Consider the following 12,527-nt stretch of genomic DNA (forward strand, 5'->3'; position numbering starts at 1 on the left):
TTAAGCCTGTAATCCTAGCGCTTTGGGAGGCTAAAGCCAGAGGATCACTTGAGCCTAAGAATTGGGACTAGTCTGGGAAACATAGAGGGTCCCTGTCTCTACAGATAAATAAATAAGTCAGGCACAATGGTGCACACCTATAGTCCAAGCTACTTGGGAGACTAAAAAGGAAAGATCTCTTGAACCCAGGCTTTTGAAGCTGTAGTGAGCTGTGATGGCACCACCGTACTCCATCTGGGTGACAGAGATCTTATCTAAAAAAAAAAAAAAAATGAACAGAAATTTGGAGGCTGGAACATCCACCAACAAGACACCAGCATTGGCATCTGATGAAGGCTGCTCTGTTTCCCAGATGGTGCCTCGTTGTTGTGTCCTCACATAGCAGAAGGCAGAAGGGCAAGAAAGTGCTCCCTTCAGCCTGGTGCCTTTTTATATGGGTGCTAATTCCATTCATGAGGTCAGAGCCCTCATGAATTGCCTCCTGAAGACCATACTTCTTAATACTGTTGCATTGTGGATTAGGTTTCAACATCTATTTTGGAAGGGACACCAACATTCAAACCATAGCAAACGTGTTGTAAGTTGAGTTCCCTTAGAAGCAAACACAAGGCAAGAATTTGAGTGCAAGTGGTTTACTTGGAAAGTTGTTCCAGGAAACACAGCGGAGGAAAGGGAAGTGAGACCAAGAAGGAAGTGCATCCAATAAACTATAAATGCATGAGTGAGCCCCTGACTGCCATGGGCAACTGGGACTCATACCCATTGGACTGTTTATTTATTATGAGACCGAGTCTCGCTCCTGTCACCAGTTTTGGTGTGATCTTGGCTCACTGCAACCTCCACCTCCTGGGTTCAAGCAATTCTCCTGCCTCAACCTCCTGAGTAGCTGGAATTAAGGGCACGCACCACCACCCCTGGAAAATTTTTGTGTTTTTAGTAGAGATGGGGTTTCACCATGTTGCCCAGGCTGGTCTCGAACTCCTGGTCTGAAGCAATCCACCTGCCTCGGTCTCCCAAAGTGCTGGGATTACAGGTGTAAGGCACCATGCCTGGCCAAGTTGTATATATATTTATATAAAATTATATTTACATAAAATGCATGATCCCACTTGCCATATATATATATATTATATGTATTTATATATCTATACTTTATATAAAATTTACATATATAAAATATATAAGCCCACTTGCCATATATATACATACACACACATACACACCCACACACACACACACACACACATATATATATACATGCACCAGGCTTGTAGTATAAAGTAAGATTTTGAACCAGCTGATTGTGAATGGACCCTCTTACTAGCTGGGCCACAAGCTCTGAGAGGTCTGGCTTGAGATCTTTCTTGCTCACCACTGTATTCGAAGCATCCAGAGTCTGGCACAGGGAAGCCGTAGTAGTACAGGTTGCCCATGGATGATGAATGGCTAGCCATTCTGGCTTTTGTATTTGTTAGTGACATTTTTCCTCACTCAGGGGTTAAGTTCTTTCCCTTTGCAGGCCTCCTGGCTCCATCTCCCCTCATCTCTGTGTGCCAAGCCTTTCTGAGCCTATGAAGTAAAATATGCTCTGAGCCAGAATCCTAAGAATGGAATTAAAAATAAATGAAAATGCATCAAAACAAGTTAACCACAAGAACTGGCTTTCCAGGGTAATTAGGCGTCAGCGCTGGAGGCCAAAGACAGAGTGCCAGACTCTAACTGCCAAACACTCCTATCAGCACCACTGCTGTGCAAGGCAGAGAACACCCCAGGCCTGGCCTGAGCCCCTGCTTGGGTCTCCACCCTTCAAGACAACAGGCAAGACCCCTTACACCCCATGAAGGTAAGGGAGGATGGGTCCTAACTTCAGTTCTGCCACTTATTGGCTGAAGTGATCCTAGGGAAATCCACTCCTCTCTGAGCCTCAGTTTTCATATCCGTAAGAAGTTGTGAATAATATGATCTATCTGTAATCACCTATAAAATGCAGATAATGATGGTAGCTTCCTCATAGGCAGAGCTCTGAAACTTTTTCAATTCATGATACCCTTAGCATCTTAGTAATTTTTCATAGTGTACCAGGCCCCCCAAAATATTTAAAAAGTGTTTTTTTAGGTAGTTAGCTTTAAACAAACATAATAATATTTGTTGGCACAGTATCTGGCAGATGTCATTGTGTTTCCATCAAAATTTTAGATACATTGCAGTGCCTCTGTGAGTTTTCTCCAGTGCCTCAGGGTGCCTGAGTGCGGTTTTGGAATTGCAGTCATCAAGTTTTAAAGATGAAATGAGGCGATGCATGTCAAGGACTTAGCGTGTTGCCTGGTCTGGAGTAGGAGATCAATAATGCTGGTTGTCCTAAATCACCCTTCAAGTCTTATTCTGAGATCACTTTCTCTCTAGCTCTTCCTGTGTCTCCTCCGACTCCACAATGACATCTGTCCAATACTGTGCCAACAATACTTCCTGCCTCCCACTCTTGCCACCTCATGATCTCCACTTGCAACCTTCCCCCTGACCACCTCCAGGCCTGTGGTCCCACTTCCATGCAGTGCTGTCTTCTGGGGTAAGATTGTGGGTCCCACTTCTTCATGCCTCATTAAGTCCACACACTTGCCAGGATCTCTGTGTAGTGCAGCATATATCCCTGCCTCTTAGCTTTAGCCTTGGCCATGTGACTAACTTTGTCCAGTGGTACATGGCAAAAGCAACAGTGTGGCAGTTCTGAGCCTAAGCCTGAAGAGGCCTCCCACGGTTCCACTTACTCCCTTATCCTTTGCCAAGCGAGTGTGGCCCAGTAGCCCTGTGATTCCAGGAGGAGGACAAGAGCTCTGTGGAGCAGACTCAGCGCTGCACATCTGCAAACTATGAGCAAGAAGAAATGATTGTTGTTTGAAAGTATGGAGTTTTAGAGAGGTTTGGTACACAGTGTTCTTGTGATAATCCAACCTCTCAATCTGTGGCAAATTCAACATGTCTGAGAGAAGATCTGATTGGATCATTTGGTCACCACTCAAAATGAAGCTCCTCAAAAACCAGTCACCCGTGAGCCAATTATCTCTCTTCTGTCCAGTCTGTAGATGCTGCTTTGGGCTGGGGCACTCATCTCTGCTCCAGGCAGTTGTCCCATGACTACACGGCATGTGACACAAAGCTTGGTGGCCTATTTGGAGGAATCATCTCTGGCCTCTTGTGTTCAAAAGGGGTGTGAATATGGCAGGCAGGAGTTTCTCCGATTCTCTTGGGTTCTGAAAAGTGATAGCTGAACTAGGAGGAATTGTGCGTTAAATTTTTTCTGAATGTAGCAGTCAGAATGTATCTCAAGCTGTAAACACCAGGATATAAGAAATGTGATGTTTCTTACAACTTGATTTAGTAACTATTTAGAGCCTCATTACGCCTAAGAGGGAAAGGATGAGGCCCAAGTTCACACAGACAGTTTGGCAGGGCTGGAGTTAGAACCCAGATGTCCTGGCTCCTTTTACAGTATCCCTTTTCCTGCCCAGTCAGTCTTATACTTGGAAGGAGCCCCAGGTCCCATCTCTAAGCCAGTGAAGCCCCTACTCCAGTCTCTCTGATCATCTGGGCTATGCTTCTGCACTGCATTGACCGAGCACCCACTGCTTGGAAGAATTCTAAACAACATCTGCCTCTTACTGAGTCCCAGCCTGCTTCCCTTTGTCCTATACCCACTGCTATAGTGACGCAGGTGGATCCCAAAATTGGGGCTCAGTCAGGGAGGGTTCTTGGCTTCATGCACGAAAGAATTCAAGAGTGAGCCAACAGAGTAAAGTGAATGCAAAGCAAATTTATTAGAGCAACAGAGTACGGGAAAATGGCTGCTCCATAGACACAGCAGCGCAACCCCATAGGCACAGTAGCAGTCATGGATTGCTGGCTGACTATACGGATAGCTGCTTTTTCATTATATGCTAAATAAAGGGTGAATTATTCACAAATTTTCTGGAAAAGGTGTGGGATGTTCCCCAAACTGGCGGTTCCTCCCCTTTTAAATCATATAAGGTAAATTTCGGGCATTGCCATGGCATTTGTAAACTGTCATGGCACCAGTGGGAGTGTCTTTTAGCATGCTAATCAATTAGAATTAACATTCCGTGAGGAATGAGGGCAACTAGAGGTTTGCTTTCATTGCCATCTTGATTTTAGTTGGTTTTGGCCAGTTACTTCACAGCCTCCTGTTTGAACAGATCCTGTTTTGATCAGTGGAGTTATGCCTGGGATTGTAACCAGTGTCGGAGAACAAGTCCTGCTGAGCTCCTGTCTCACTAGCCCTGTCTTCTAGTGCTACAATAAATATATGCTATTTTCTCTTTAATTTATAAACATTTACTGTAATTTTAAGTTCTATAGATTCTATTGCATTCTTTTTCCAACCTGCCTTTTAAAAAGTGTCTCTTTTGGCTGGGCATGGTGGCTCATATTTGCAATCCCAGCCCTTTGGGAGGCTGAGGTGGGTAAATCACTTGAGGTCAGAAGTTTGAGATCAGCCTAGCCAACATGGTGAAACCCCATCTCTACTAAAAATACACAAATTAGTTGGGTGTGGTGATGGGTGGCTGTAATCCCAGCTACTTGGGAGGCTGAGGCAGAAGAATTGCTTGAACGTGGGAGGCAGAGGTTGCAGTGAGCCAAGGTTGCACCATTGCACTCAAGCCTGGGTGGCAAGAGTGAAACTCAAACTCAAAAAAAAAAAAAAAAGGAGAAAGAAAGAGTCTCTTTTTTTGTATGATTTTGATTCCTTCTTGTATGCCTCCTATTCTTTTCAAAATACTTTTCTTTTGAGACAGGGTGGAGTATAGTGGTGCAATCAAAGCTCACTACAAGCCTTGACCTCTTGGGCTCAAGCAATCCTGCCTCAGCCTCCTGAGAAGCTGGTAAATACAGGCACATGACATCACACCTGGCTAATTATTTTATTTTTTTGTAGCTATGGGGTCTTGTGATGTTGCCCAGGCTGTTCTCAAACTCCTAGCCTCAAGTGATCCTCCTGCATTGGCCTCTCAAAGTGTTCAGATTACAGGTGTCAGCCACCATACCTGGCCTCAAAATACTTTTAATTATCTTCATCTGAAGCTCTTGGGGGAAGGGGGCGATGGTGTCTCTCACCATTGACTCTCATTTATGGTGAATGGCTTCCTTGTGTGTTTTGTCTTTTGGATTGCTAATTCATCTTCAGGGGAGCTCTATCTGAGGATATTTTGTGTAGCCAGATTGAGAGCAAGTCGCCCTAAAGTTGGCTGAGTTTGCTTTGCCAGTCATTTCACATCTTTATCTGGGGCCACTATGATAATTCTTGGTTTGGAGTTTCTAGTTCATATAAATAAGATAAATGTGTATATATATTATGTATATACATTTATATTATATATATAATATATATAAATTTATATAATGTATATATATATATATTTTATATGTATATTATATGTGCATATATATGTATTTGAGAGAGAGTTTTACTCTGTTGCCCAGGTTGGGAATCCAGTGGCACAATCTCAGCTCACCACAACCTCTGCCTCCTAAGTTCAAGCAATTCTCCTGTCTCAGCCTCCCCGAGTAGCTGGGATTACAGGTGCCCGCCACCACACCCAGCTAATTTTTGTATTTTTAGTAAAGATGGAGTTTCATCATGTTGGCCAGGCTGGTCTCGAACTCCTGGCCTCAGGCGATCTGCCCACCTTGGCCTCCCAAAATGCTAGGATTACAGGCATGAGCCACCATGCCTGGCAAATAAGTTTATATTTTAAAAGACCTATGTGAGAATACATTCTACTTATTTTCTTCATAGCATTAATTTGATTGATTATTTTCAATGACTACTAGGATGTCAGCTCCAGGAAAGCAGGGCCTTTGTTTCTCTGGTTTTGCTTGATAATCCCAGTGTCTAGACCAGAACTTGACACACAGTAGACATTCAATAAGTGTTTGGTGAAAGAGAGAATTGAAAACCTGCTTCATAGTGTGATGATGTCAGAGGCATTTAAACGAGAGCAATCCCATCTTAAGTAGCAGTTAGGTAAAATGAGGCTGGGACCTACTGGGCTGCATTTCCAGACAGTTAAGGCATTCTAAGTCACAGGATGAGACAGGAGGTCAGCACAGGATACAGGTCATAAAGACCTTGCTGATAAAACATTTACAGTAAAGTAGTCAGCTAAATCCCACCAAACCAAGATGGTCACAAGACTGGCCTCTGGTTGTCCTCACTGCTACACTCCCACCAGCACCACGACAGTTTACAGATGCCATGGCAACATCAGGAAGCTACCCTATATGGTCTAAAAAGGGAAGACGAATAATCAACCCTTGTTTGGCATGTTATCAAGAAATAACCATAAAAATAGGCAACCAGTACCCTTCAAGGCTGTTCTGTCTGTGGAGTAGCCATTCTTTTATTCCCTTCTTTCCTAATAAACTTGCACTCACTTTGCTGTATAGACTGCCCCTGAATTCTTTATTGCATGAAATCTGAGAGCCCCTCCTGGGGTCTGGGTCAGGACCACTTTCCTGTAACAATGGGAAGAATAAATGGTGTGTCTGGACTGTGTTAGCCTGCAAGTAGCAGTGTCCCTTAGAAACGGGGTCTGTTGTCTCCTTTAGATGCTGTTGCTGATTCAGGGGTGCAATGATTTCTAGTGGCTCTGTGATTGCCCTTTGTCTGATGGTTGCAAGACGGTTACTGTAGCTCCAGACATCACCTCCATATTTAAGGCAGAAGGAAAAGGGAGAAAGTAGGAGTAAAGGGGAAGCAGCAGTGATATTTTCCCTTTTATTAGGAAGGTAAAAGTTTTTCTGGAAGCCTAACAGCAAATTGCTGCTTTGATCTCATTTGCTGGAAATGGGTGTCATGGGGATTCCAGAAACAAGGGAACTTGGAAAGTGAACATTTCCCTTTGTCTAGACGCTATAGATAAGTAAATGAGGAAGGCGACTGGGAACACAGGTGGAGGTATATGCCAAATGAGACATATACATACTTTATATGTAAAGCACAAAGCGAGCCCTTAGAAAAGAATGCCTATTTTCATAATAACTATTATCTTTGCCATTTAAAGCTTTGCAGTCTTTGTGGTCCTGTTGGCATTGCATATTCTTAGCTTCTGGAACCAGCAGGCACCAAGGTATTCAGACCCCTAATGATCTCCCCCCCTTCCTCCTTGTACTGTTCAGAGCGCTAAAGCCCTTTAAAAAAAAAAAAGTCAAATTACATTTTTCGGTGTGAGCCACTTCCTGCTCTCGTTAACTCCATCTTCAATGATTTGGCCAGGACCTGCTGCCAGTCTGAAGGAGGTAGGGGAATGTACAAGTCAAAGACCCCTCAGGCCCAGAACCAGGTCAGTGCCAAGGTCACTCCCAAGGACACTGAGATGAAAACAGCAGAAGAGCCAACCCCGAGCCTTGGGCAGACCCTGGAGTGGCTGAGAAAGGAGCTGGTAAGGTTTTGCATTTCTTTTCCTTGATCCCCCGACCACATATTTTCCAAGGATCTCAGGTTTTCCCTCCCAGTTCCCCCCTGGGGCAGAGGCTGCCAGCCACAGTATGGACCCTGCAGTCTCCCCTCTGGGACCTGCCACACAATGCACAATTGTGATCTCAGGTTCGGGCATAAGTAGGTCGTGACCTACATAGGAGGCGCTGGGTATGGTGCTCGCCAGACTGGTTTTAGAATGACACTGAGTCCTGGGTGTGTGCCCAGCTTTGCCACCGTGAGGCCTCTAGTGGGAGCTTTACCTCTTTGAGCCTCAGTTTCCTCATCACAAAATGGAAATAACAATAGTATGAGTATCGTATGGGGTATTGTAAGAATTTACTGAAGAGATGCTTGTAATCCTCCAAATGAATACTTGGCACATGGATGCTGGCTGTTATAACCCTGACCCAGATGGACATGCGTACACCCCCTGTCTTAGCCTGGGTCTTCTAGAAAGCAGGAGCTTGGGCTAGGATTGAGAAACTAGCACTTTATTTGGAAGTACAAGCCCAGAGTCGCGATAGGGAAGGAAGTAGGTGTGGCAGTAGAGGCCAATGCTATGCCAGGCAATTATGCCAGACATTGTATTACCAAGCTGCCTATGGCTTCAGAAGGGGCCTTAAGGAGGTTCAGTGGGTGTCTCAGCAGCTGAGATCTCTGTAGGGGTTGAAGGAGGAACTGCACATTGGGGTAGAGAGAATGAGAGGAAATGCATCTGCCCTGCTCGTTCCTGTCTCTCATTTCCCATTGGCAAGGACCTCCCCCATGGAGCACTAACTCTCCTGAACTTACGTTATGTGACTTAGTCCCGTGGTTGCTGCTCAAGAAGCCAAGCTTATGCCTTTCATTATGATATTTTCTCCAAGTTCGAAAAAAGAGGGGTGTCCCAAAGTGTGTGGGGACACCAGCCAGGAGAGAGGAGGCAGTTTAGGGAACCTCAGAAAAGGTTCTCATTCTGGGGAGAGACAGACAGAGTTGTCTGAAAATGACCTTTCTGGATTGCCAGGCAACAGGGCAGCTGGGACCCAACTCTGTCTTCATCCCAGAGGAAGGGCTGACCCTGGAGGGCTTCTCATGGGACCAGGGGACTCCAGCAGCAGGGGCCACAGCTTCCCACAGTCAGCAGGCATCCAGCGCCCGGCAGCTGCCTTCCTTGCGCACCCCGAAACTGTGGGTGCCTGGGTGGCTCAACGTCACCTCTGTGCTGGGCACCCCACTGTGATCTTACAGGCACATATCCAGAAATGATGCTGAAGGTTGGACAAAAAAATGTGCAGGAGGAAAACCCTAAAATCGAGAAAACACAGAGTGAATGTTTTCTGAGGAATTAGGCAAAAATGGGCCCAGGACGGCTCACTCTGCAGCCTGAGCTGTCCCAGTGTTCTGAGGGAGGCTGTCTACAGCTTTGCTGCACGACTTTCTTTTTTCTTTTTCTGCGGGGGTTGAGGGGGAAGGAGTCTCACTCTGTCGCTCAGGCTGGAGTGCAATAGCACGATCTCGCCTCACTATCACCTTTGCCTTCTGGTTTCAAGTGATTCCCCTGCCTCGGCCTCCAGAGTAGCTGGGATTACAGGCTCACGCCACCATGGCTGGCTAAATTTTTTGTATTTTTAGTGGAGATGGGGTTTCACCATGTTGGCCAGGCTGGTCTCGAACTCCTGACCTCAAGCAATCTGCTGGGATTACAGGTGTGAGCTACCGCGCTCAGCCTTATATCTCTCTTTCTAGCTACCTATTCTCTTGGCAGTGTTACTCAGGCTTGAGTAGAGGATGCAGACTTGGTTTTCTCAATTGTAATCAGCTTGTCACAAAAATGAAAACACTATTTTAATGGGGAAATAATGTTCATAAGTATCTCTTGCAAAGACAGAGAAAGAGAGAGGCTGAGAATCTGCAAATCTAACCATGTGTTGCCCCGGCCAGCTTCGGAAGGGCAAACGGAAGCATTCGCAGTGGCTGTCTCTGGGGAAGGATGCTTGAGTTGAGGGATAAAGTGAGGTGGGATGGGAGAGACTTTAAAATATATGCCCTTTTGTAGCTTTAAAATTTTCTGTCATGTGTTAAGAATTACCTAGTTAGAAAATAGAATTTTAACATTTTTAAGAAAAAGCAAACTTTCAGAGCTGAGGTGGGAGGATCATGTGAGCCCAGGAGTCTGAGACTAGCCTGGGCAACATGGCAAGACCCTGTCTCTACAAAAAATACAAAAATTGGCCTGACGTGGTGGCATGCACCTGTAGTCCCAGCTACTCGGGAGGCTGAGGTGGGAGGATCAGTTGAGCCCAGGAACTCAAGGCTACAGTGAGCTGTTATTGCACCACTGCACTCCAGCCTGGGTAACAGAGTGAGACTCTGCCTCAAGAATAAACAAATAAACAGAAATAAAAGGAGAGAAAATGTATGGGAAAAAATTCCTAGAGAAAAATGGGAGAAGGAGTAGAGACAGCTGATGATAGTATAGTTCTAGTGGAGCAGTTCTCAAACTTTTGGATCTTAGGACCCCTTTATACTCAAAAAAATTATTCAGGCCACCAAAAAGCTTTTGTTTATATGAGTTATATCTATCAATACTGACTAAATTAGAAACCAGAGCTGAGACATTTTTAGTATACTTATTAATGCATTCTAAAATAATAACAAACTCATAATATGTTAATAAAACATTACTTATTCAAAATAATTTTTCAAAGCAAATATTTAGTGAGAAAAGTAGCCCCATTTTACATTGTTCCTAATTGCTTTAATGTCTGTCTTAATAGAACACAGCTGGATTCTGATAGCTGCTCCTGAATTCAATCTGTTGAGATTTTACATGTCATTAGCTTCTGGAAAACTCCATGGTATGCTCATAAGAAAATGAAAGCAAAATAAAAAGGAAAATAATATGTTAGTATTGTAATAAAAGTAGTTTAGATTTTGCTGACCCCTTTAAAGGGTTTTCCCTTGGGCAAATTCATTCAGGCCTCATGAGAGCATTGAAAAGTAAGCAATTTGCTTTCTGCTTTGCAGAGCAAGAAACCGAGGTGTTGGTGGATACGGCTTCCGTGAGGTTGTGTGACTCACAAGTAGGCTTGTCTCTGATGAGACAGCGAGGAAAGGGGCTTGATGGGGAAACACCTAGGGCTCCATGCATCCCTTCACAGGCTTCTTCTCTCTCCTAGTCTGAGATGCAGATTCAAGACCAGAGGCTCCTGCTCACACTGAGGCATCTTCACAGTGTCCTGGAGGAGCTGCGTGCTGACAGCGCCCACTGGGAGGACGCCAGGTCCAGCGGAGGGACATCCCCCATCAGAGCTCGAGCGGGCTCTGAAGGCAGGGGCTGCCAGCCTGTTTGTTCAAGGGGTCTGGCCCAGCTCCTGCGAGGGGAAGACAGCAGACGAAGCTCTCTCCCTTAACCAGACAGGGATGACACTGGGCTTTAACCCTCTCACCATTAGTCTAACCTTTCACTGTGGTGTTTTAGGGGCAGAGCATTGGAATGGGAGCCAGGAAGCCAGAGCTCTAGGTTCACTTCTGCCCTCATCTGCTGTGCATCCCTGGATCTGTCACTCAGCTTCTTTGTGTCTCTGGTTCCTTTTCTGTCACTTGGGATTTCTTTGTGAGGCACACATAAGGTACTGGATATGAACACTCTGACGGAAAACACAAACATGCTATAGTGTTTTGACAAGCACCATGGCAGTAGTCCTATCCTTGGGGATTTCTCAAAAGGCAATTGTTGAAACAAAAACTACATGTGCAGTAATGGTTACCAGGGTGAAAATTCCAAACCCTGTGTAGTGACTTAGTGGTTGTTTTCTGTCTTCCCAGGAAGCCTTCCCAGCCCCCTTCATCTGATAACATATTAGGCCCTGTAACCACCCTGGCCATAGAGATGGGTATATTACCAGGCCTGGCCAATGATATAATTCATGATTGCCCTAAAAAGATGATTGGCCCAATGGGTGAGCATGTGAACCAACAGAACGAATCACTGACCTTCCCTGAGATTGCTAGCTGGACGCTCTTTCTATTACACTTACAAGGCTGAGGCTGCTGGCGAACATGTTCCTACCAGGTAAAGAAGACCTGTTTGCAGTAGGAAAGGATGCTAACCTTCAAAGGGAAGTAGAGAGGGCCACACAACAGATGGGCAGAGAGGCAGAGCTCTGGCCTCTTTTAGTCCCCAGTTTTAGGCTCTAATTTTGTGAGTTACCCCTGTCAATGTCACCCCCCTCAACCCCACAGCCACTTACATAAATTTGTTTTTGGTTAAGCTGATTTGAGCAGAGTTTCACACATTTGCAGCTAGAATGGTTCTGAGGAATACGATCCAGATGTTCAAAGAATCAAAGAGGATAAATCAATAAGAAGATGGCATTTCCTTCAATGAGGGCTTGTGACAACATCCTCCATAACAGCAGGCAATGATTCTTGTGATACAGCAGAGACACTCAGTTGTGTGTGTGCTGCAGTCATAACAGAAAAATTACATCTGCCTATAAGAAAGACTGAAACAGAAAAGGTGAAAATAAAAAAGTCATGGTGTTAAGATGATCTGATGATTGGTAGGTCTTTTTGTTTTTGAAAATCTACCTGTATCTTGCTAGAACATTGTTTTTATGCCTTTGAAAAAGTAAATCAAGCCAGGAGCAGTGACTTGCACCTATAATCCCAGCACTTTGGAAGGCCAAGGCGAGCAATCACCTGAGGTCAGGAGTTTGAGACCACCCTGACCAACATGGAGAAACCCCATCTCTACTAAAAATACAAAATTAGCCAAGCATGTTGGTGTATGCCTGTTATCTCAGCTACTCGGGAGGCTGAGGCAGGAGAATCCCTTGAACCTGGGAGGCAGAGGTTGCAGTAAGCTGAGATGATGCCATTGCACTCTAGCCAGGAACAAGAGTGAAAACTTAGTCTCAAGAAAAGGAAAAAGAAAAAGTAAATTGATTGCATGCAGAGGCAGTGTGGAGGGGCTGCATTATAAGGATAATGTTTGCAATCAGATCAACCTGTGATTTTTATATTTGATAATATAAATGATACCTGCTCT

The 12,527-nt window shown here is 44.8% G+C and overlaps 1 protein-coding gene across 1 annotated transcript; it reads left to right on the top strand.

Moving 5' to 3' along the window:
• The first annotated feature begins 7,262 nt into the window (after positions 1-7,262).
• On the top strand, positions 7,263-12,023 carry CUNH20orf202 (chromosome unknown C20orf202 homolog). Its single transcript, XM_032295383.1, has 2 exons — positions 7,263-7,454; positions 10,654-12,023. The coding sequence occupies exons 1-2, from the start codon at positions 7,320-7,322 to the stop codon at positions 10,885-10,887; spliced, it is 369 nt and encodes a 122-aa protein (XP_032151274.1). The 5' UTR covers positions 7,263-7,319; the 3' UTR covers positions 10,888-12,023.
• Positions 12,024-12,527: the final 504 nt, after the last annotated feature.

Source organism: Sapajus apella, unplaced genomic scaffold, assembly GCF_009761245.1.
Source record: "Sapajus apella isolate SASKATOON/1434 unplaced genomic scaffold, GSC_monkey_1.0 scaffold33, whole genome shotgun sequence".
NCBI lineage: Eukaryota > Metazoa > Chordata > Mammalia > Primates > Cebidae > Sapajus > Sapajus apella.

What these genes read in the sequence shown, in the direction of transcription:
- CUNH20orf202 (XM_032295383.1), top strand. Translation starts at nt 7,320, where the DNA reads ATGTACAAGTCAAAGACCCCTCAGGCCCAGAACCAGGTCAGTGCCAAG. An exon ending in AGTGGCTGAGAAAGGAGCTG is followed by an intron (nt 7,455 to 10,653) that starts GTAAGGTTTTGC and finishes TCTCTCTCCTAG; the next exon opens with TCTGAGATGCAGATTCAAGA.